We start from the raw sequence: 23,434 nt of genomic DNA, 5'->3' as shown, positions 1-23,434 counted from the left end.
GATAAAAGCATCTGTGATACAATAATTGAAATAAGTGTGAAGGCTTATTTTTGAATGATTGTTGCTTTTTTGTTCTACCAGTGGTATTGTAAAAAGGGGGTGATTACATGCAATGCATGTTTGGAGTGGCTTAGGATGACAATCTGCCTTTGAATCTCTGCAGTGTTTCCTATTCATTATATTACAGGATGAGGCCTTAAGTGTTTAAAGATTTTGTATGAAGCTCTGAAAACAAATGCTTGCATGGTTTGTGGGGAAAACGTACTGAGGCTAATCATGGAACAGAGGTGAATTTGCAGTGTTTCTGTTCAGTGTTTTATGGTTACAATTAAAGTGCCAGATTTTTTTTGCGCAATGGTGATATGTAGTTGTTTTGTGGAAACAACTTCTAATTTTGATTTTAATGGCTGTGTTTTAGTTGAATTAGGTGCTATTTCTTAATCTTTCTATATGCCAGTTGAATAAAGCAATTTTAACATTTCCCCTTTCCTGGTTAAACTCCCCATCTAATGAGCACTCTGTTTTGTATATGACCATGGTTGCATAAATTAACATGGGGTCTTAACTTATTTACTTCTTTTGTGAGGATATGACTAAAGACCTGACTCAAATGCCATGCTTAAATCTATTTGTTCAGTTATGTAGCACTGCAGCTATTACATATTTTTATATTTGAATATTCAGCTGATTTTTTTTTTTATTGGATGTTCAGTTTTTGCACAGTACTGCTACCAACTTTTTAAAAATTCTCCAATGATTCTGAGCTTTTTGGCCGCTCTCAAGCAGTACTAGAGGACTGTTTTGACTCGTACCTGCCATCTTTTCTGTTTACTTGTGTTAGGAGTGTGATCCTTGTGAGATGAGTTGTACTGGCGCAGTCAGAATATAAACTGCACATGAATTTTCTAGAGCTGCAGTAATGAGGTATTTACCAGTTATTAATAAATTATTCAAATTAGGGCTGGGACGATTATTCGACTTAATCAACAATGTCAATTCTAAAAATGTGCCGACGTGGAATTTGTGTCAACGCGTTGTGTAAAACCCCCTCGGTAGCACGTTAACGATGTCCTTTTAATAATCGCGCAATACAACAGTCTGCTAATAATTGAACTTTACTGGCCACCTGATGATCTCTTCACCACTATAATATTTTATTTATTGGACCTGCGGCATGGTTTTCATTTACAATACAAAGTTATTCCGCTAATAAGCTGGCTAGTTGTTTCACTGCTGGCACTTTTAAAACTATATCAATTATAGACTGAAATCTGATAGTTTTGTCTAATATCGCCGGTGCCGGCAGTGCCGCGCTATTTTGTAAGGCATGCACTGGCCAATCATGTAGCACTCCTCTCATAAATATTAATGAGACATCTCCTAATATTAATGAGACCACCCTGCAAAAAGGAATTTGCCGCCGACCCTCCCCACCCCGCGCACGAGGCAACATGGCTGCGTCTCCCAGCAGAGCTCCAGAGCCTCTGGAGAATCATGCGGCAAAAAGACTCGCACGTGGTTTTCCAGAGTTTGGAAAAACTTCAGTTATGACACCATTTCTGCACCTCTACTGTAGCTGACGTTAATGATGCTGTTTCAGCCGTTTTATATTTTCTGTTTACTTATTCTGTCATGCAAGAGCGAGACAAACTATCGCTTACGACTACTCTTACACACTGTAAACTAAATCGTTCCTTGCTCACTGAAGTAAGCTTAACTATAAGCTACCTTTGCTAGTGTTTGTTAAAAACATGTTTATCTAGTTGTGAAATCATTCCATGTTTTAGCATCTATATAAACATTAAAGTCAAATTGGTGTACTGAATTAAGTAAAAACTTATTGCAGTGATTTCCCTCAACTTAATTTGAACTTTAAACAATAACATAATACAAAAGGTACAAAAAATAATTACCTAACATAAGGAGAAATTAATTTAGTATTATAATTATGAGTATTGGGCTTACAGATTTGAATGTGCTGCTGTGGGCAAGCAGTACCAAGGATCAATGGTCAGTTGCAGATTGTATTCAATTTCTTATTTATCAATTAGTTAGTTAGGGGGAAGAGTTTTCATTTTTTCAAAAAGGGTAATCATGGGTACCCAGTTTTTAGTAAATTTTTTACTTGAGCCTCTAATTTTAAAAAGGATATTAGATCCCAGAGCCACACTGATGCAAGTGGTGGCTGTGTGGACTTCCATTCCAAAAATATCATTCTTCGTGCAAGAAGAGAGGCAAAAGAGAAAGCATTTGAGCTGTATCCGTCAACACTGTTCCATCTCCTGGTATTCCAAATGAAGCTATTTCAGCAGTAGGTTTTATGTCCAGCTCAAATACCTCATTTACAATTTTGAATACAAATTCCCAAAAGCCTCCCAGTTTATAACATGACCAAAACATATGAACAAAGTCACCCTTGGTTAAGTGACACCTGTCACAGGTTTCTTCTAAGTTAGAGTATATTTTGGAAAGTCTGGCTTTGGTGTAGCAGACACGGTGGGTAAATTTTAAATTGAATTAAGCCCAACCGGGCACATGATGTAGTTCAGTTTACTATTCTAAGTGCTTTCTTCCACGTTTCATCAGACAATTCAATCCCCAATTCTTTATCCCATTCTACTTTAATTTTATCTGTGGATGTATTGTCTATGGACATAATTACATTATATATTTTAGAAATTTGATTGCAGTGATTTTTAACTTCAGTCTAACATAGCAATCCTATTTAATCTCAAGATTTGCCTTTTTTGTTAATGGTCTAATGTTTAAGAAATGTTTTAATAAAATGAAATTTTAATGAGAATTTCAGATTTGTGTGTGGGGGAGAGGGTGAATTGTTGTATTAAATGACTAACTTAAATAATTGCTTATCAATAAATTTTATCAGATTAATCGAAAAATTAGTTGTTAGATTAGTCGAATAATCAAAAAAAGGAAAAACAGCTAGATTAATCGTTTAAAGAATAATCGTTTGGAACAGCACTAGTGTTTGCATGCTGTCTTGCGTGGGTTTCCTCCCACAGTCCAAAGACTGTTGTGCTGTTTACCTTCTCTAAATGGGTCATGGTTTATGGCTCTCTGTGTGTATGTACTCTGAGGTGGACTGCCGTCTCATTCCTGGTGTTTCCCACCATTGTTACCTCTCCTGACTGAGAGGCATCGTAGGGCACTAACAGTTGGAATAAGGATGGATTAATTGATCAAGAACGCTCTGATTTTATGCTATGTGGCCAAATGTATCCCAGTGTGAACTATGGACTGCTAGCAGAGGCTGGGAGAGTGAGTTTGTATAAAATGTTTCTTTTTCTGTATCTGCATTTGAAATTTAGTATATAGTATGCATGTTTCCGAATTGTCCCAAGCAAACATGAGTTTGTCGCAAGTTGCATTTATGGCTTAGGACAGGAGTGGTGAACCTGATCCATTGACTGCTGCTGTGGGTGCAGGTTTTTGGGATGGCCTCTCAATCAGCCAATCACATTGGGTCCCCAGGACTATGGTTGAGAACTACTGCTTTATTTGCTGATTTAAGAGGTCATCCCAAGAACCCACACCCACAGCGGCACTCCATGGATCAGATTTGCCACTTCTGGTTTAGTAGATCAGATGCTAATGTAGAATGACAATGACAAGTAGTAACTCCAAGTGCACAGTGTACAATTTGAGGCAGGGATAATCTTCCAGGAATGCCATCTTGTTATTGATTGATTCAGGGAATGTGATTTAAGGATTCTAGTGCTGCAACGTGATCATAGAAGGTTGTTGTGCCCCCCTTTATTCAGAAAAAAGCCTGACTTAAGTTAAACTGCTCAGATTTGCACCGCACATATTCACTAGCATATGACCACCACATTTCCCACAATTTCCCACTATCCCCCTAAGCTTACTCAGATGACTTATGCTTGCTTGAACCTTGGACGTTGTAGCCAATGTTGATTGGGCTCCACAAAGATGTGCATACACAAATATTTTATAGGGGGTAATCAGATCTATACCTGTCCAGCTAGCATGAACTGTTGCAAAAACAAAATGAGTGTATTAGAAGGAATTTCTCTTGTATGTGAAATGGTCAATTTTTCAGTTTCTCTCATTTTAATGTTTCCTCATGACAGCTGGGAGAGTACAGTCGGAAACTGAGCAGGGAGCAGGAGTGAGAGGAGAAGCAGCAGTGAAGAGAGAGAAGAGCAGACACGGGGAAAAGGAGTGAGAGCAGCTGGTACAGGAAGTGGCAGGAGCAGAAGTGTTCAGGAGCCTTAAAGGCTTGAAAAAGATTCAGATTATGACTTGAAAGACAAAGATAAAGGACAGAAGTAAATTAATCTGTGTCCAGTACTTTAACTCAAATGGGAATTTTTGATTGAGCTTGGTCAACTTGGTTAGACTACTTTGAGAGTACTTAAACCACATTTTAGCTACTACAGCATTCTTACATAAACGAGTCCTACTCTGAGGCCGCAAGGAAGTGGACTTTGATTTTTCTCTAATTTTCTAGCTCTACCCCACAGCATCTACCGCTCTACATCTTCTGACAATGAATTGATCGAGTGCTGTACTCAAGAAGTGACTGCAGGCATTGTTCGTGGACCGAGAGCATCACACGTTTGCAGTAAAGGCAGATGAGGCTAGAGAGAGAAACGGAGACTTGGCTGTCTTTGCACCAAACGTACAATTAGTGTTTGCTGGTAATGACATGGCTAAAGGGTTTTACAGCGGAAAGTATCTGGTGAGATCCAAAACAACTTGTTTACATGGCTTTGTCATGTTGTTCAGGCCTGTGATGGTGCCACTGTAATGACCGGGGCCATAGGACCTGTCCAAACCTGCTTCAGAACCAACCCTGAGGCAATGTGTGTCCACTGTAATGTAAATGCCAGATAGACATGGTTCTGTCACACGGTTACCGCCAACTTGGTACCTGAGCCTAGGGATTTTTTTTTTACTTGCTGGAATCACCTGAAAATCGCAGATTCAAGGACTGCTTGGTATACAGCCATCTGAACCTGTGCATCTCCACGTGGGGTATGTCAGCTACATTTGGGGATCCCAATAAGAAACAGTCAACCTGCTGCCCTGCAGCATTTGTCCAGCGTCGGCTCTCCAGTAGCAGGGGACCTGAACACGTGCCTGAACAAATGTTCTAGTCTGTAGTCCATACCCCAAAGCCTACAATCTACAAGGGGTGTTCAGAAGCAGACTGCCGATTTTGGTCAAGCAATAAAGTTTCCTGAAGCTTTGGAAGATGCATTGAATGGGAAATATCCTGATGACAGCTGCAAGAATGTTTGAGTATTAGGCAGAGGCAGAAATGCATGAAGAGCTGGATGTCACTGAAGAGTCTTGTGGGGCAGCCAGCAACTTGTGGTGTGAAAATCCCGTGATTCCTTTATCGGACATAATGTTTAGTGAGCTCGACCTGCACATTTCAACTGTCCACACTAAGCTGCTGGAGTCCTGCAGTCCTGTATTGGGTAACTTAAAAGGATTGTTGGTGACTACAAAAATTGTCAAACTACTAGATGTAGTTAGGCTGAGAATTTTTACCCTTAAAGGTGCTGCCCTCGTAGGATACAGTGGGGTTTTTAAAAAAAATAAAATAAATAAATATATTGTCAATGGATGTTTCCTTTGTTAATCTTTTGAGCAGTCATAAAAATTCTTGTCAGTATTTAAAGCTGTCAATGATTGGTGTATTAACATGGATTCACACTTGAGGTCTGCCATGGGACAAGAGAGGCTCCAGCATCTGGCAATCATGTTAGTTGAAAATGATTTACGGTACTTGATGGATTGGATCACAATTAAGTGATTGGTTGGTTTCCAAAGATCAAAGACAGGTGTTCAAATCTCCTTGCCCGCAACAAATAATAAGTGCATAACATACCTTAAAGCTTGTAGTAGGAGAGCATTTTAGGTGTACCAGCTGCAGTTTCTGAATCTCCTTTCTCTCTGTCCTACAGGGTGTCGTATTCAATTAGAATTTGCAGGAGGGACTAATTATACAGTTCAGTCAGTTTTTCCCCAGTTGATTGACCACTGTCTGGTCTGTGTCAGAAACAAAATAACAAGCCCTCATATTCCTCTGTATAGTAACGTGCAAAAAGTCTGAGAAAATGTTTTTATTGCTAATAAGGGAAAATATTCATTCTTAGGAATATGGGGTCCGGCTCCTCACAAGGTTTGGCTGTGTTGTAAGAGTGAGTGACAACTTTAAGTGACAAGTGGTCACAAACATTATAGCTGCAGTTTTGGTCAATCGTGGTGTGAAGAGTAAATGTGAAGGGAGGAGTATCTATTTGTTCTTTTTTAAGAGTTAATTTCAGATTTATTTTTCATTGTAGTCCAAGGTAGAGTAAATTTAATGGGGTAATGTAAAACATGCACAGAGAAATTTTAAGCGAATTTATCATACATAATCCTGCTCTTGTGAATGGTGAGTTCTGCCCCCTTAACTTTGTGCGGCCCTGCTTTGATGTTTCCTATACTGACCTTTATAAACACAGTTGCGTCACTCCGTCTGCCATGTAGACGCATGAGTCTGTCCTCCCTAAGTTAATGTCTTTGTCTTTACACAGGTACAACAGAATAGCGCGGGAATGGACTCAGAAGTATGCAATGTGATGCTGCTCTGTGGACATCTGAAAACTGAACACATTAGCTGGAATAAACTTTAAATTACTGGTTTCCTTTCAGTTATTTGGCTGCTGTCCTGTTCCAGACCTTTTTTTTTTTTAAACCCCCCCCCCACCCCCCTTCTCTTTTCGTGCCCCTTCATTGTCACACGCTCTTACAAGGACTCTGGCTTGGACAAGACCATCTTGCCTTGAGTTTTTCAAATGTAGATCTCATTAAAAGTGCCCACGTTGGTGAGCTCATCATGGAGTGCGTGTCAATGCCGACATATCCTTATAGCCGCTTGGTTATGAGACATAAACGAAGCCCCAGCACTACTGCGTGCTGAAGATGCCAACACCGTCAAGGATGCCCCATTTGCTGCCAGCTCTCCCTTCAGGATCACCTCATTGCTGGGATGGCATCCATGTTTTTCACAGCTTTTTCTAATAGCGTTAGAAAAAATGTATTTTATGCTCGTAACCGGCAATGTGGATGGCTAACTTCTGCAGAGTGTAAAGCAGCAGCTGGTTGGAAGGCATAAGGTTATAACTCTGTATTTTATGCATGTTGATAAAGAGATAACCGATTTATGTTCTGCCGATGATGGAGTTGTGGGGGTGGGTGGGAGGTTGAATACATCAGTTCCCCTGGAGTTTCTTTTGTGTAATTTCATTTGTGTTTTCCCCTTGTTTTTAGAAATCGGGAGCTATTAGTTAATCAATCTCCCATAACTTTTTTTTTCTTGTAGCACTGAAAGACTCAAGGCTCTGAGGATGATTGATTGGCTAATGGCTCTGCTAGATTATTTTAAAATAGTTTTTTCCCCTCTCTCCCCCTCAATAAAGTTGTATAAACCGCTACCTGGCTGTCTGGTGTACTTTTCAATAAAACTGTATTAGTCTGTTAATTTGTATTCTCTTGTACATAACAGTTGGTGTTTACTACTGATGTAAAAATAGGATGGGTATGTATGAACTATATGGGTAACATTTGCCTGTATCACTCACAAATATTGCTTAGTGGGTTTTCTTGTTTGGTGGGAAGGAGGCTTTGTAAGGATCTGGGTATTTTTCCATGTACGTTGGATTATACCCACAGTAGGTGATGGAGATTAATTCAGAGGAATCAATGCATTCAACAGAATATAAGTTAATGATGTTTGAACTCAGAGATCCTATGAAAAGTTAATGTACCTTTTGCATTATGCATAAGGTCGACAGTTCTTAACCCAGGTAATTGCAAGCTGTGTTGTATGCATGTGTTCCCCGTGTCTTTTGGATAGGTTAGTGCACCAGCTGTGAGTTTAAGTGCTCCTAAGGGCTGCATGCTGATCTGCTGGGGTCAGACCTCCAGTATCCCTACGGGGTTTCCTGGTTTCCTTGCAAAGTCCAAAGACTCTCTAAGAGATTTGGTGTGTCTCAAATAGTGTTTCTTAAACCAGTTTTCAGGAATCCCCAAACAGTCTTTTTTTCTCCCTGGGAACTGGAGGGAGCAAAAACATGGTCTACCTGGGGGGTCCCCTACGCACCGGGTTGAGACACTGATTTAAGGTGTCCATGGTTCATGAGTGTGGATGCCATGCAGTGTTCTCTCATCCCATCTAGGACGTCCCCCACCTTGGACCGTTTGCTTCCTGGGACAGACTCCAAGTCCACTGCTACCCGCACACACTGCAGGAGAGTGAGGTCAGATTTGAGAAATGCTGATTCAGATCACATTCTGCTACGATATATTATAAGATCATTAAGAGGCTGATTACACAGAGAAACCACTCGTGGCGCTATGGCTGAGCAGTAGTTTTGAAGCAGTCACTGTGCTACTTCATCCAGACTCTAACACGAATATATCACCTTTCGGTATAATAAACTTGTTGAGTAGCAATGCTACAGTAAATAGGGTGACCATATTTTGGTTTTCAAAAAAGAGGATACTGGGGGGTGGGACGTAAATATACACAGAAAGCATTCCGACTGTAGAAAGCAAATGCCAACATGAAACAAAACGAATTCGTGGCGGAACCCTACACAAATAAAAGAAAAAGACACGGAAAGATCTGCAAAGGCGGAACCGGCGTGCAGGGTGCTTTCGTAGGGGGTGTGGCTAGAAATCACATGGGCAGCTGTGCGCGTGAGCGGTGATCACCTGACTCGTCACCTGATGATATGAAGTCGGAAGTAGCGCGAAAAGAAACGCCGATTGCAAAAAAAAAAAACATGACAGCGTCTTTTAAGTCTGGTTCTGCCTCGGGTATAACTTTGTTCAATGCAGGAAACGTAGTGTAACAGATCTGGCGTGCCTTCTTTTATTTACTGATCCTGATATGAAGGCGTTCTGGAAAGGACTGTCGATTTTAGTGTGCGTTTGGAGTTTGTGCATTTCACGTAGGCAAGTGGAAACGTCCAGGTCCGAGTCCCGTCTCTTGAGTGGGAAATGGGGGCTACGGAACTCAAACGGGTCACTGTCACTCGCTGCAGACGTTCCCGGCTGCGTGCACTCCGCACTCCTCAGACAGGGACTAATTCAGGTAGGTTAGCTTCCCCCTGGCTGTCCCGATCCTGCATTCAAATCCAAAACTTTCCGCCTGGATTGTCTGGACCACCGTGTTATTACTAGTTTTCAGTGTGCTTTGATCAGTGAACTACAGGGAACAATGCACACCCCTTGCCTTTTCAGATTATTTTTGTCTGTAATAGTTATTTGTTATTATATTGCATCCACTTAAAGTGCAATGGGGCAACACACTAAAGGGGCAATAGCTCTGAAACAAAATGGGACAGCCATGTCCAATTGTGTGTGTGCTTTATCAGTGGAGTCTGGGGGACAATGCACACCCCTTGGATTTTCAAGATCACGTTCTGTCTAGCAGTTATTAATTATTACATCGTATCCATATTACATGCCATTGCTCCATTTCATACATATTGACAATTAATTGATAACACAAATTTATCCATAAGTAAGTTGTGAAGTGTGAATTAGGCAGTGCACCGTGGGACAAAGCAAATGTATCGCAGCTGAATTGCTTGATTACGTGTTTCGTCACATTTAATACATTAGCATTAATATGTAGTCCACTGATCAAAGCACACTTCACTAGATGTGCCTGTCTCGTCTAGTTTTAAAGTTATTAACCCATTCATGTATTGTCCCATTGCACATTATACGGATACATTCGAACATTAAAAAATTAATTAAAAATCATACGTAAAGCAATCTGGGAAACAAAGAGGTGTGCAACAGTTGCCATGAGCCCAAAATGCTAACCGACCATGTCATTACAGCTGACAGGACCTATTTTATTAGCTATTAACACGATTTTGCAGAAATCACGAAATGGTTTGAAGCGAAAAAATAATCGGTGTGCATCGTTGTCTGTGGACTGGACAACAGGATTTTATCACTAAAAACGCCCCACCTTACTTCCGTGAAAAGTTACTGAAGCTAGAAAACTGAAGGCTAACTTAACCGTGGTGAAAAACCCTTGTGTTTTTCAGCTTTCCACACTTGATCTAAATTTAATTACTTTAAGCGGGGCTGCCAGCTCTCACGCATCTGGCGTGACACTCACGCTGTCTGATTGTCACGCGAGCAATCTCACGGCAAATCTATATTATTCTATTATTATTCCTTTATTATTCCATTATAAACCTACAGCTACATCAGCTAATTTTGCAAACCCTACAAACAATTTTTCAAGGCAATAAATCTGTTACATACATTTAAATGCGTGTGCATATGTGCAGACTTGTCTCTTATTGAAAATCTCAGGCCAGCCAGCTGACCAAAGTTGGCAACCCTGAAAGTCTGATTGCAGGTTTTGGTTTTTATGGTCTTAGATTTCATTTTGTTATCATTGAAATGGAATATGCTGTTGTATACCCAAGTGTAAAAATATGTAACTTTTTAAAGCCATGTACCTAATTTTGAATCGAGTTGTCTACCAAGAAACTTCCACAGTACATGTACAGCCAGATGTGAAAGTCCTGTCATGCTAACAGTGAAGAGGAATTTATGGATTAAAATTTACTGTCATTACGGAATTTTTTTTTTTTTTCTGTTGCAGGCCTTGATGTGATTAAATAAATAGATATAGGTAATTACTAATGCAATTTATTGCACAAAAGTAATTAGCCAAGATACCACTAATTAGTGGGTTGACGATACAGTTAAACCAAGCTTGAGAAATTATGATGTTTTGTAGTCTGAATAACTTGGTAACAGACATAGCTGCCTGGTGCAATTACATCAGGATATTTCTGTTATCTTCAAATGCATAATTTACCATAAAATAATGTAAAAAAGTATTGGTTGCCTCAAAGTTGCAAGCAAATAAAAGAGCATTTTTTCATTGAAAAACGTGCTGCATTTTGTCATATGTTTCTTTTTTTGAGATTCCCAACCGAATTGCATATTGATAATGTTATTCAGCCTTTTCATGACGCCCACCTCTCGCACACTGTGCTTTCTCTCTCAGGACCCCTACTACAGGCTCAATGACTTGGCCTACAGGTGGATTTCACTCGATAACTGGACCTATACCACTACTTTTTCTGTGCCCCGGGGGACCAGGTAAAGAGCCACTTTCACCTTGCCTCCTTAACCATTAAACCGCTGTTAAGTACGGTATATTGGTCATTACTTCTAACCACTTACTGCACATGTGTCAAACACAAGGTCTGAGGGCCAAGTGAAGTGCCATTGCCTCATTTCATGCAGCTGATCGAATAAGGTTCTAATCTGCCCAGCAAGATGATTGTAGGCTGCTTCTTATTTTATCTGTATTCTTTAGTTAACACCTCATAACTATGGTGATTAACTGAAGACACTGAGATCACAAAGTTCTATTTACTTTATTACCAGATACCATTTATCTTGCATTACTGGTAATCACATTCTGATCTGTGTTATCAATTTTCTGAAGGAAACATCCCCCATATCCAAAGAATATTCATCTTCACCCCCCCCTCCCGTCCACCCCGTCCACCCTGTCCACCCCAGTCATATGTCAGGCTGAGATGGGTCCGTCGTGGCTTGTTAAGTGAGCGTGACACCACTCACGTGCTTACACAGAATGTCCTTGTGTGGTTTTCATGTGACTTTTGCACGCTCCATGGTCTTCTAATTACTTGGCACTCAGGTTATCAGACGTCATCAAAAGGACAACAGTGGTTGTTTAGTTTAAGTGCAACATATATAATAACCTCATCTACTGTCAGACTTTAGATATATTTTATTGGTGCATGAACAAAGCCTTTTGAAGAGAGCATTTTAAGTCTGCTGTTGGCTCTCAGCAATAGGTTTCGTGCATGTCGCAGGCCTATTATTAAAAGTGTTGTTCTTCTGCCAGTTTTACCAGAGGAAATGAATGATTTAGCACCATCTGCCACAGAGATAATGTCTTTTTTTTTCTTCTTCTTTTCAGGCAAAAGCAGAGGGTTAGTTTGGTGTTTGATGGCGTGGACACTGTGTCGACTATCTCCCTCAATGATGTTATCGTGGGGACAACAGACAACATGTTCCGCAGATATGTAAGTTATGAGGTCACTGGCAGGTCTGCCCTTCCCCCAACAGCTCATATAAGACATGGGATATTTCTTTGCAGGACTTTGACGTCAGCATGACGCTGAGGCAAGGCGACAACGTGCTGGTGGTTGACCTGGTTTCTGCAGTGGGCTACTCGGCACGCCGCAGCCAGGCCCATACCACATACAAAGTGCCCCCCGCCTGCCCCCCAGAAACAAAATAACAAGCCCTCATATTCCTCTGTATAGTAACGTGCAAAAAGTCTGAGAAAATGTTTTTATTGCTAATAAGGGAAAATATTCATTCTTAGGAATATGGGGTCCGGCTCCTCACAAGGTTTGGCTGTGTTGTAAGAGTGAGTGACAACTTTAAGTGACAAGTGGTCACAAACATTATAGCTGCAGTTTTGGTCAATCGTGGTGTGAAGAGTAAATGTGAAGGGAGGAGTATCTATTTGTTCTTTTTTAAGAGTTAATTTCAGATTTATTTTTCATTGTAGTCCAAGGTAGAGTAAATTTAATGGGGTAATGTAAAACATGCACAGAGAAATTTTAAGCGAATTTATCATACATAATCCTGCTCTTGTGAATGGTGAGTTCTGCCCCCTTAACTTTGTGCGGCCCTGCTTTGATGTTTCCTATACTGACCTTTATAAACACAGTTGCGTCACTCCGTCTGCCATGTAGACGCATGAGTCTGTCCTCCCTAAGTTAATGTCTTTGTCTTTACACAGGTACAACAGAATAGCGCGGGAATGGACTCAGAAGTATGCAATGTGATGCTGCTCTGTGGACATCTGAAAACTGAACACATTAGCTGGAATAAACTTTAAATTACTGGTTTCCTTTCAGTTATTTGGCTGCTGTCCTGTTCCAGACCTTTTTTTTTTTTAAACCCCCCCCCCACCCCCCTTCTCTTTTCGTGCCCCTTCATTGTCACACGCTCTTACAAGGACTCTGGCTTGGACAAGACCATCTTGCCTTGAGTTTTTCAAATGTAGATCTCATTAAAAGTGCCCACGTTGGTGAGCTCATCATGGAGTGCGTGTCAATGCCGACATATCCTTATAGCCGCTTGGTTATGAGACATAAACGAAGCCCCAGCACTACTGCGTGCTGAAGATGCCAACACCGTCAAGGATGCCCCATTTGCTGCCAGCTCTCCCTTCAGGATCACCTCATTGCTGGGATGGCATCCATGTTTTTCACAGCTTTTTCTAATAGCGTTAGAAAAAATGTATTTTATGCTCGTAACCGGCAATGTGGATGGCTAACTTCTGCAGAGTGTAAAGCAGCAGCTGGTTGGAAGGCATAAGGTTATAACTCTGTATTTTATGCATGTTGATAAAGAGATAACCGATTTATGTTCTGCCGATGATGGAGTTGTGGGGGTGGGTGGGAGGTTGAATACATCAGTTCCCCTGGAGTTTCTTTTGTGTAATTTCATTTGTGTTTTCCCCTTGTTTTTAGAAATCGGGAGCTATTAGTTAATCAATCTCCCATAACTTTTTTTTTCTTGTAGCACTGAAAGACTCAAGGCTCTGAGGATGATTGATTGGCTAATGGCTCTGCTAGATTATTTTAAAATAGTTTTTTCCCCTCTCTCCCCCTCAATAAAGTTGTATAAACCGCTACCTGGCTGTCTGGTGTACTTTTCAATAAAACTGTATTAGTCTGTTAATTTGTATTCTCTTGTACATAACAGTTGGTGTTTACTACTGATGTAAAAATAGGATGGGTATGTATGAACTATATGGGTAACATTTGCCTGTATCACTCACAAATATTGCTTAGTGGGTTTTCTTGTTTGGTGGGAAGGAGGCTTTGTAAGGATCTGGGTATTTTTCCATGTACGTTGGATTATACCCACAGTAGGTGATGGAGATTAATTCAGAGGAATCAATGCATTCAACAGAATATAAGTTAATGATGTTTGAACTCAGAGATCCTATGAAAAGTTAATGTACCTTTTGCATTATGCATAAGGTCGACAGTTCTTAACCCAGGTAATTGCAAGCTGTGTTGTATGCATGTGTTCCCCGTGTCTTTTGGATAGGTTAGTGCACCAGCTGTGAGTTTAAGTGCTCCTAAGGGCTGCATGCTGATCTGCTGGGGTCAGACCTCCAGTATCCCTACGGGGTTTCCTGGTTTCCTTGCAAAGTCCAAAGACTCTCTAAGAGATTTGGTGTGTCTCAAATAGTGTTTCTTAAACCAGTTTTCAGGAATCCCCAAACAGTCTTTTTTTCTCCCTGGGAACTGGAGGGAGCAAAAACATGGTCTACCTGGGGGGTCCCCTACGCACCGGGTTGAGACACTGATTTAAGGTGTCCATGGTTCATGAGTGTGGATGCCATGCAGTGTTCTCTCATCCCATCTAGGACGTCCCCCACCTTGGACCGTTTGCTTCCTGGGACAGACTCCAAGTCCACTGCTACCCGCACACACTGCAGGAGAGTGAGGTCAGATTTGAGAAATGCTGATTCAGATCACATTCTGCTACGATATATTATAAGATCATTAAGAGGCTGATTACACAGAGAAACCACTCGTGGCGCTATGGCTGAGCAGTAGTTTTGAAGCAGTCACTGTGCTACTTCATCCAGACTCTAACACGAATATATCACCTTTCGGTATAATAAACTTGTTGAGTAGCAATGCTACAGTAAATAGGGTGACCATATTTTGGTTTTCAAAAAAGAGGATACTGGGGGGTGGGACGTAAATATACACAGAAAGCATTCCGACTGTAGAAAGCAAATGCCAACATGAAACAAAACGAATTCGTGGCGGAACCCTACACAAATAAAAGAAAAAGACACGGAAAGATCTGCAAAGGCGGAACCGGCGTGCAGGGTGCTTTCGTAGGGGGTGTGGCTAGAAATCACATGGGCAGCTGTGCGCGTGAGCGGTGATCACCTGACTCGTCACCTGATGATATGAAGTCGGAAGTAGCGCGAAAAGAAACGCCGATTGCAAAAAAAAAAAACATGACAGCGTCTTTTAAGTCTGGTTCTGCCTCGGGTATAACTTTGTTCAATGCAGGAAACGTAGTGTAACAGATCTGGCGTGCCTTCTTTTATTTACTGATCCTGATATGAAGGCGTTCTGGAAAGGACTGTCGATTTTAGTGTGCGTTTGGAGTTTGTGCATTTCACGTAGGCAAGTGGAAACGTCCAGGTCCGAGTCCCGTCTCTTGAGTGGGAAATGGGGGCTACGGAACTCAAACGGGTCACTGTCACTCGCTGCAGACGTTCCCGGCTGCGTGCACTCCGCACTCCTCAGACAGGGACTAATTCAGGTAGGTTAGCTTCCCCCTGGCTGTCCCGATCCTGCATTCAAATCCAAAACTTTCCGCCTGGATTGTCTGGACCACCGTGTTATTACTAGTTTTCAGTGTGCTTTGATCAGTGAACTACAGGGAACAATGCACACCCCTTGCCTTTTCAGATTATTTTTGTCTGTAATAGTTATTTGTTATTATATTGCATCCACTTAAAGTGCAATGGGGCAACACACTAAAGGGGCAATAGCTCTGAAACAAAATGGGACAGCCATGTCCAATTGTGTGTGTGCTTTATCAGTGGAGTCTGGGGGACAATGCACACCCCTTGGATTTTCAAGATCACGTTCTGTCTAGCAGTTATTAATTATTACATCGTATCCATATTACATGCCATTGCTCCATTTCATACATATTGACAATTAATTGATAACACAAATTTATCCATAAGTAAGTTGTGAAGTGTGAATTAGGCAGTGCACCGTGGGACAAAGCAAATGTATCGCAGCTGAATTGCTTGATTACGTGTTTCGTCACATTTAATACATTAGCATTAATATGTAGTCCACTGATCAAAGCACACTTCACTAGATGTGCCTGTCTCGTCTAGTTTTAAAGTTATTAACCCATTCATGTATTGTCCCATTGCACATTATACGGATACATTCGAACATTAAAAAATTAATTAAAAATCATACGTAAAGCAATCTGGGAAACAAAGAGGTGTGCAACAGTTGCCATGAGCCCAAAATGCTAACCGACCATGTCATTACAGCTGACAGGACCTATTTTATTAGCTATTAACACGATTTTGCAGAAATCACGAAATGGTTTGAAGCGAAAAAATAATCGGTGTGCATCGTTGTCTGTGGACTGGACAACAGGATTTTATCACTAAAAACGCCCCACCTTACTTCCGTGAAAAGTTACTGAAGCTAGAAAACTGAAGGCTAACTTAACCGTGGTGAAAAACCCTTGTGTTTTTCAGCTTTCCACACTTGATCTAAATTTAATTACTTTAAGCGGGGCTGCCAGCTCTCACGCATCTGGCGTGACACTCACGCTGTCTGATTGTCACGCGAGCAATCTCACGGCAAATCTATATTATTCTATTATTATTCCTTTATTATTCCATTATAAACCTACAGCTACATCAGCTAATTTTGCAAACCCTACAAACAATTTTTCAAGGCAATAAATCTGTTACATACATTTAAATGCGTGTGCATATGTGCAGACTTGTCTCTTATTGAAAATCTCAGGCCAGCCAGCTGACCAAAGTTGGCAACCCTGAAAGTCTGATTGCAGGTTTTGGTTTTTATGGTCTTAGATTTCATTTTGTTATCATTGAAATGGAATATGCTGTTGTATACCCAAGTGTAAAAATATGTAACTTTTTAAAGCCATGTACCTAATTTTGAATCGAGTTGTCTACCAAGAAACTTCCACAGTACATGTACAGCCAGATGTGAAAGTCCTGTCATGCTAACAGTGAAGAGGAATTTATGGATTAAAATTTACTGTCATTACGGAATTTTTTTTTTTTTTCTGTTGCAGGCCTTGATGTGATTAAATAAATAGATATAGGTAATTACTAATGCAATTTATTGCACAAAAGTAATTAGCCAAGATACCACTAATTAGTGGGTTGACGATACAGTTAAACCAAGCTTGAGAAATTATGATGTTTTGTAGTCTGAATAACTTGGTAACAGACATAGCTGCCTGGTGCAATTACATCAGGATATTTCTGTTATCTTCAAATGCATAATTTACCATAAAATAATGTAAAAAAGTATTGGTTGCCTCAAAGTTGCAAGCAAATAAAAGAGCATTTTTTCATTGAAAAACGTGCTGCATTTTGTCATATGTTTCTTTTTTTGAGATTCCCAACCGAATTGCATATTGATAATGTTATTCAGCCTTTTCATGACGCCCACCTCTCGCACACTGTGCTTTCTCTCTCAGGACCCCTACTACAGGCTCAATGACTTGGCCTACAGGTGGATTTCACTCGATAACTGGACCTATACCACTACTTTTTCTGTGCCCCGGGGGACCAGGTAAAGAGCCACTTTCACCTTGCCTCCTTAACCATTAAACCGCTGTTAAGTACGGTATATTGGTCATTACTTCTAACCACTTACTGCACATGTGTCAAACACAAGGTCTGAGGGCCAAGTGAAGTGCCATTGCCTCATTTCATGCAGCTGATCGAATAAGGTTCTAATCTGCCCAGCAAGATGATTGTAGGCTGCTTCTTATTTTATCTGTATTCTTTAGTTAACACCTCATAACTATGGTGATTAACTGAAGACACTGAGATCACAAAGTTCTATTTACTTTATTACCAGATACCATTTATCTTGCATTACTGGTAATCACATTCTGATCTGTGTTATCAATTTTCTGAAGGAAACATCCCCCATATCCAAAGAATATTCATCTTCACCCCCCCCTCCCGTCCACCCCGTCCACCCTGTCCACCCCAGTCATATGTCAGGCTGAGATGGGTCCGTCGTGGCTTGTTAAGTGAGCGTGACACCACTCACGTGCTTACACAGAATGTCCTTGTGTGGTTTTCATGTGACTTTTGCACGCTCCATGGTCTTCTAATTACTTGGCACTCAGGTTATCAGACGTCATCAAAAGGACAACAGTGGTTGTTTAGTTTAAGTGCAACATATATAATAACCTCATCTACTGTCAGACTTTAGATATATTTTATTGGTGCATGAACAAAGCCTTTTGAAGAGAGCATTTTAAGTCTGCTGTTGGCTCTCAGCAATAGGTTTCGTGCATGTCGCAGGCCTATTATTAAAAGTGTTGTTCTTCTGCCAGTTTTACCAGAGGAAATGAATGATTTAGCACCATCTGCCACAGAGATAATGTCTTTTTTTTTCTTCTTCTTTTCAGGCAAAAGCAGAGGGTTAGTTTGGTGTTTGATGGCGTGGACACTGTGTCGACTATCTCCCTCAATGATGTTATCGTGGGGACAACAGACAACATGTTCCGCAGATATGTAAGTTATGAGGTCACTGGCAGGTCTGCCCTTCCCCCAACAGCTCATATAAGACATGGGATATTTCTTTGCAGGACTTTGACGTCAGCATGACGCTGAGGCAAGGCGACAACGTGCTGGTGGTTGACCTGGTTTCTGCAGTGGGCTACTCGGCACGCCGCAGCCAGGCCCATACCACATACAAAGTGCCCCCCGCCTGCCCCCCACCCGTGCAGAAGGGCGAGTGTCACGTCAACTTCATCCGTAAGGTAAGCCCCGCCCAGAGACTTTTCTCTGAATGACAGCTTTACAGTCAGAAGCTGTAAAGACTACAAGCCCGCCCAGTCGGAAGCTGTAAAGACTGCAAGTTCACCCAGTCGGAAGCTGTAAAGACTGCAAGCTCGCCCAGTCGGAAGCTGTAAAGACTGCAAGCTCGCCCAGTCGGAAGCTGTAAAGACTGCATCATTAAGGGCTCAGGCAGAATGAAGCCTGGTGAAGGTGCCCTTATGCCTCTTTCCCTGTGCCAGGAACCCTGTGACTAGGCGTGGCTTTTCCCCAGGGGTCTGCAATGCACAATGATTAATCTATTCTATATTTATCTATTTCTCTTTTGCGGTTATCACTGTGTAGTTCTTTCTGCAGTAAATTATGCACCTTTCATCGCTACATGGCATATTTTTACCTCATTTTTCTTACTGTATTATACATTATTTTCATTTCCTTTGGCAAGAAATTGTGTTGGGATTTATCTGTGTAATACTTCTTGACGACAAACGGCCATTTTGCTTACTGGTCCATGCCTGAAATGAGTAGCTTTGAAACGCTTCCTATCCTGTAGTAGTTGAAGGTTCACCATCGTGTGTCATTAAGAAGCACATTTTTGAGCAGGAATGGCCATTCAGGTTGTTTAAGAAACAACCTGAATGGGTCATGCGTCAAGAAGGAATCGGTGGCGTGAGATGAGACCGTTAATGCAAATGAGCAAGCAGGGCCATCTGTACTGTTGGCCGCAGGCACGCAATGTTCCCATAACGTTGCCGAAACGGTTGCGGGACCGCTCCATGTTTAAAGCCCTCCCCGTTTCCCAAGGGAAGGGAGTCACAGTGGATGTGACGGCAATGCTGGCCTACAGGAAAACTGCGTAATTAGTCTGAGTTAAAAGCACAGGCAGCTGGTTATTTTTGGACAGTGATCTCCTGGGGTCCGCACTTGGCTAAAGGCAGAGCGCTGCTGATGACTGTACTCCTGTTTTTAGCGCCGCTGCTGAGCAAAGTTACTGCATTTAGAGTTTCCCCTGCCCTGCATCTTGGGCCACTGCTTAAAAAAAGGGGTAAAATAAATAATTATGCACACAATTGTCGTGTACGCGCAGTCCGCTAAAAAACACTTCACTGAGTGAACGAGAAGCCGCATCAGTAGATGTGTATGTATGCTTCTCTTCCAGGCACAGAGCTCCTTCAGCTGGGATTGGGGCCCATCTTTTCCCACTCAAGGAATCTGGAGGGATGTTCGGCTAGAGTCCTACGATATTCTGCGGCTGCTCTATCTCTCTGCTGCCCCAGCATTTGGTATGCCCCCCCCAACCCTCATGGGGACCTGGTCTCTCATCGCTTGTGCAATGTCAACACTTCCAGTTGTCTTTCACCGCTTAGTTCAGTGCCATTGGTTCATTATAGCTGAGATTTGGAGAAGTATGGCTACTTCAGAAGCTTGATTGTTATGTGATGTTTTGACTTCATGGATGTATTTAACAGGAACTGGGTTAACTGGTTCACTCTAATGTCATGGGTTTCAATTTCTCTCTAATTGTTCTTAAGCTGGTTTGTGGCAGTCTTCAGCAGGGTTAGGCAGCTCAAATCCTGGAGTGCCGGTGTAGGATGGAAAACCTGCTGGATTCCAGCTCTCCTCGATCAGGGTTACCTACCTCTGGTCTAGGAGAAGATGGGAGACTTAATATGCTCCTGTGTGGTTGTTTCCTTCCTGCTTCTCCTACACACTTTTCAGACTCCAGCTCCTCCCTGTGGAGTGTGGAGGTGGAGCTGGTCTTCGATACCGTAATGGCTGTCGAGGGATACGTGAAGCTGGCCCTTGCTGATTTAGCTACGCAGCAAACCTTCCAGGCATCGCTACCCCCTGGACAGAGTAATAACACATTCATCCTCCATGTAAACAAGGTGGGAGGGGGTCCCTTCATGTGAGGGGGGGCTCTCGGTGTTGATGTGTGCTGTCTGTATGTCTGCTGCTGTTCTCAGACCTGGGGGCCACGAGCTGAAAAATTCCCAATGGATTCTGAGCTTGACACATTGCTCATACTTAGCCTTTTCCAAATCTTCCCAGTCTTCCGGTGTAACACCCATCCAAAGCCTACGATTGTGCTAAGATTGTTTCGCAGATGTGAAGCAGCGATTAACGTTTAGCTCACTGCTACACAAAAGCTCTTACTGCCATGTTTGTGTATTATATGTTTGTTGGGAACACACTAAGACAGGGCTATTCAACTCACGGTCCTCAAGGGCCGAGCCCTGCTGATTTTCCAGCCTTCCTTCACCTGTGAGCCGGATGTGAAGCCTCTGACCAATCAGAATCAGTAATTATTAAACTAACTACCTGGGAGAACTGAAAACTAGGCCTGGATTTGGAATCAAGGGCCTGAGTTGAATAGCCCTGCACTAAGATAAGCCGTTACATCCTAGCAGAAGCCATGAAGCACTGTAAGAAGATCTTGCGTATCATTACATTTGCATTTGTTTTCAAAGCAGTGTTCAAAGTTTGTCACATTTGTACAACATAGTGAAATGCTTATTCTGGCAGGTTCTTAAAATTAGGGAAATATTTAAATTTACAGAGTGTAATATCAATGTATTTTCTGGGGGGTTTGGCACCTATCCCAGAGGCTACAAGTGCAAGGCAGGGAACAGCCCAAAAGGGGGCGCCAAACCATCACAGGGCACAAGGCAGGGAACAGCCCAGGATGGGGTGCCAACCCATCACAGGGGACAAGGCAGGGAACAGCCCAGGATGGGGTGCCAACCCATCACAGGGGACAAGGCAGGGAACAGCCCAGGATGTGGCGCCAACCCATCACAGGGCACAAGGCAGGGAACAGCCCAGGATGGGGCGCCAACCCATCACAGGGCACAAGACAGGGAACAGCCCAAAAGGGGGCGCCAAACCATCACAGGGCACAAGGCAGGGAACAGCCCAGGATGGGGTGCCAACCCATCACAGGGGACAAGGCAGGGAACAGCCCAGGATGTGGCGCCAACCCATCACAGGGCACAAGGCAGGGAACAGCCCAGGATGGGGCGCCAACCCATCACAGGGCACAAGGCAGGGAACAGCCCAAAAGGGGGCGCCAAACCATCACAGGGCACAAGGCAGGGAACAGCCCAGGATGGGGCGCCAACCCATCACAGGGGACAAGGCAGGGAACAGCCCAGGATGTGGCGCCAACCCATCACAGGGCACAAGGCAGGGAACAGCCCAGGATGGGGCGCCAACCCATCACAGGGCACAAGGCAGGGAACAGCCCAGGATGTGGCGCCAACCCATCACAGGGCACAAGGCAGGGAACAGCCCAGGATGGGGCGCCAACCCATCACAGGGCACAAGGCAGGGAACAGCCCAGGATGGGGCGCCAACCCATCACAGGGCACAAGGCAGGGAACAGCCCAGGATGTGGCGCCAACCCATCACAGGGCACACTCGCATACCATTCACTCACACATGCAGACCTATGGGCAGTTTGACAACTCCAATTAGCCTCAGCATGTTTTTGGAATGTGGGGGAAACCCAAGGACCTGGAAGAAGCCCCACGACAACACAGGAAGAACATGCAGACTCCACTGGCGGAGCCATGGCTGGCACGTGAACCCTCGTCCGAGAGCTGTGAGGCGACAGTGCTAACCACTGCACCAATGTGCCACCTTCCGAATATAATAAAATATGATAATTTACAACTATAGAAATAACAATAAACAAGACAAAAGTACAAATAACACAACACTGTGATAGTGGGTGCAAATATGCAAGGGTTAGTGATAAAGATGTGAGAGAGATGGTGAGTATGTATGTTTGTGTGCAGTTGCTGATTGATTAAGTGTGGCTCTTGAGAGGTCTTACCGCTTGTGGATAAAAGCAAATGCTGAAAATCACACAAGGAGTCAACTAGGCACAAGATCAGCTGGGAATAAGGACGTGTTACACTTGTGGAGAGTGTGACCTGGGCTTGCCATGCTGGCTTCTAGAGTCGATGGATGTTTTTGTTTGTTAGTTGCCATGTCAGTGATGTTTGAGAGCATCGGCATTATGAATACATTCAAAAGCATTGTAAAGCCTTGTTTTCTCCATTGTAGAGTTCCCCAGTGGACCTTTGGTGGCCCGCCGGATATGGAAAACAGAACCGGTACCAAATGAACGTGCAGATGATGCTAGATGGGGGACTCGTCTTGGACACGGTCACTCAGGTCTGTCTTCTCAGCCATTCCCTAATATTCTCTGATCATTTTACCTGATGCTTGCAATGTGCCAATGCAGCACAGCTCTTGTAGAGTTAGTGGGTTACAAATAAACCCATAGATACAGATGTTCAAGGAGGACATTTGGGATCAGTATACAGATCGGCTTGGTATAGGCTGACCCCGCCGCTCTGGTTACGAAATTTCTGGTTTTCTGCAATTTCCTGTCACTACCAATATTTTAGTTGAATTTGTCTCCAAATCTCTCTTGCTGATAAGCTTCCCGGGGAAAAGTGCCTTGGCAGAGCAGACTGAACGTGGTGCTGTGTTGAAGTTGGCTTGTGGTGGAAGACCCCCTTCTTGTAGCATCATCCTGGATGGGGCGGGGGGACATAAGTTAGCCAGTGATGCTCTGCTGTTGCTAGGGCTTTTGCTATTTAGCAGATCACTTTAACCTGCAAGTAAGAAATACTCAGCTGTGTAAACGAATAAAATAATTGCATGACTGCTGTCTAGTGTTTAAGGCAACAAGTATCAAATATTGCAGTGTTTTCTTGTTTT

At 42.6% G+C, this 23,434-nt stretch overlaps 2 protein-coding genes across 5 annotated transcripts in view; both read left to right on the top strand.

The window, feature by feature from the left end:
• The window catches only part of LOC111833177 (ubiquitin-conjugating enzyme E2 D2-like), a 32,379-nt gene extending 24,907 nt beyond the window's left edge, over positions 1 to 7,472 (top strand). For 2 of the 3 annotated variants that reach the window (XM_023791156.2, XM_023791157.2), the window contains one exon: positions 6,573 to 7,472. Coding sequence is in view for 1 of the 3 variants with exons in the window: in XM_023791157.2 (XP_023646925.1) it covers positions 6,573 to 6,618 (46 nt within the window). In the remaining 2 variants the exon portion in view is untranslated. Of the gene's footprint in view, positions 1 to 4,112; positions 4,217 to 6,572 lie in introns of all 3 variants that reach the window. The other variant, XR_002835694.2, reaches the window with a different exon arrangement.
• Positions 7,473 to 8,754: 1,282 nt separating this feature from the next.
• The window catches only part of LOC140577564 (beta-mannosidase-like), a 28,364-nt gene continuing 13,684 nt past the window's right edge, over positions 8,755 to 23,434 (top strand). The window contains exons 1-7 of one of the 2 annotated variants that reach the window (XM_072706997.1): positions 8,755 to 9,136; positions 11,087 to 11,181; positions 12,035 to 12,140; positions 18,511 to 18,684; positions 19,860 to 19,983; positions 20,420 to 20,589; positions 22,772 to 22,882. In XM_072706997.1, coding sequence (XP_072563098.1) covers positions 8,933 to 9,136; positions 11,087 to 11,181; positions 12,035 to 12,140; positions 18,511 to 18,684; positions 19,860 to 19,983; positions 20,420 to 20,589; positions 22,772 to 22,882 — 984 coding nt within the window. In that variant the 5' untranslated portion in view covers positions 8,755 to 8,932. Of the gene's footprint in view, positions 9,137 to 11,086; positions 11,182 to 12,034; positions 12,141 to 15,055; positions 15,433 to 17,382; positions 17,478 to 18,330; positions 18,437 to 18,510; positions 18,685 to 19,859; positions 19,984 to 20,419; positions 20,590 to 22,771; positions 22,883 to 23,434 lie in introns of those variants that run through there. The other variant, XM_072706996.1, reaches the window with a different exon arrangement.

This window comes from Paramormyrops kingsleyae, chromosome 25 (genome assembly GCF_048594095.1).
Source record: "Paramormyrops kingsleyae isolate MSU_618 chromosome 25, PKINGS_0.4, whole genome shotgun sequence".
NCBI classification, from domain to species: Eukaryota; Metazoa; Chordata; class Actinopteri; order Osteoglossiformes; family Mormyridae; genus Paramormyrops; species Paramormyrops kingsleyae.
This window is presented reverse-complemented; position numbering and strand designations above follow the sequence as displayed.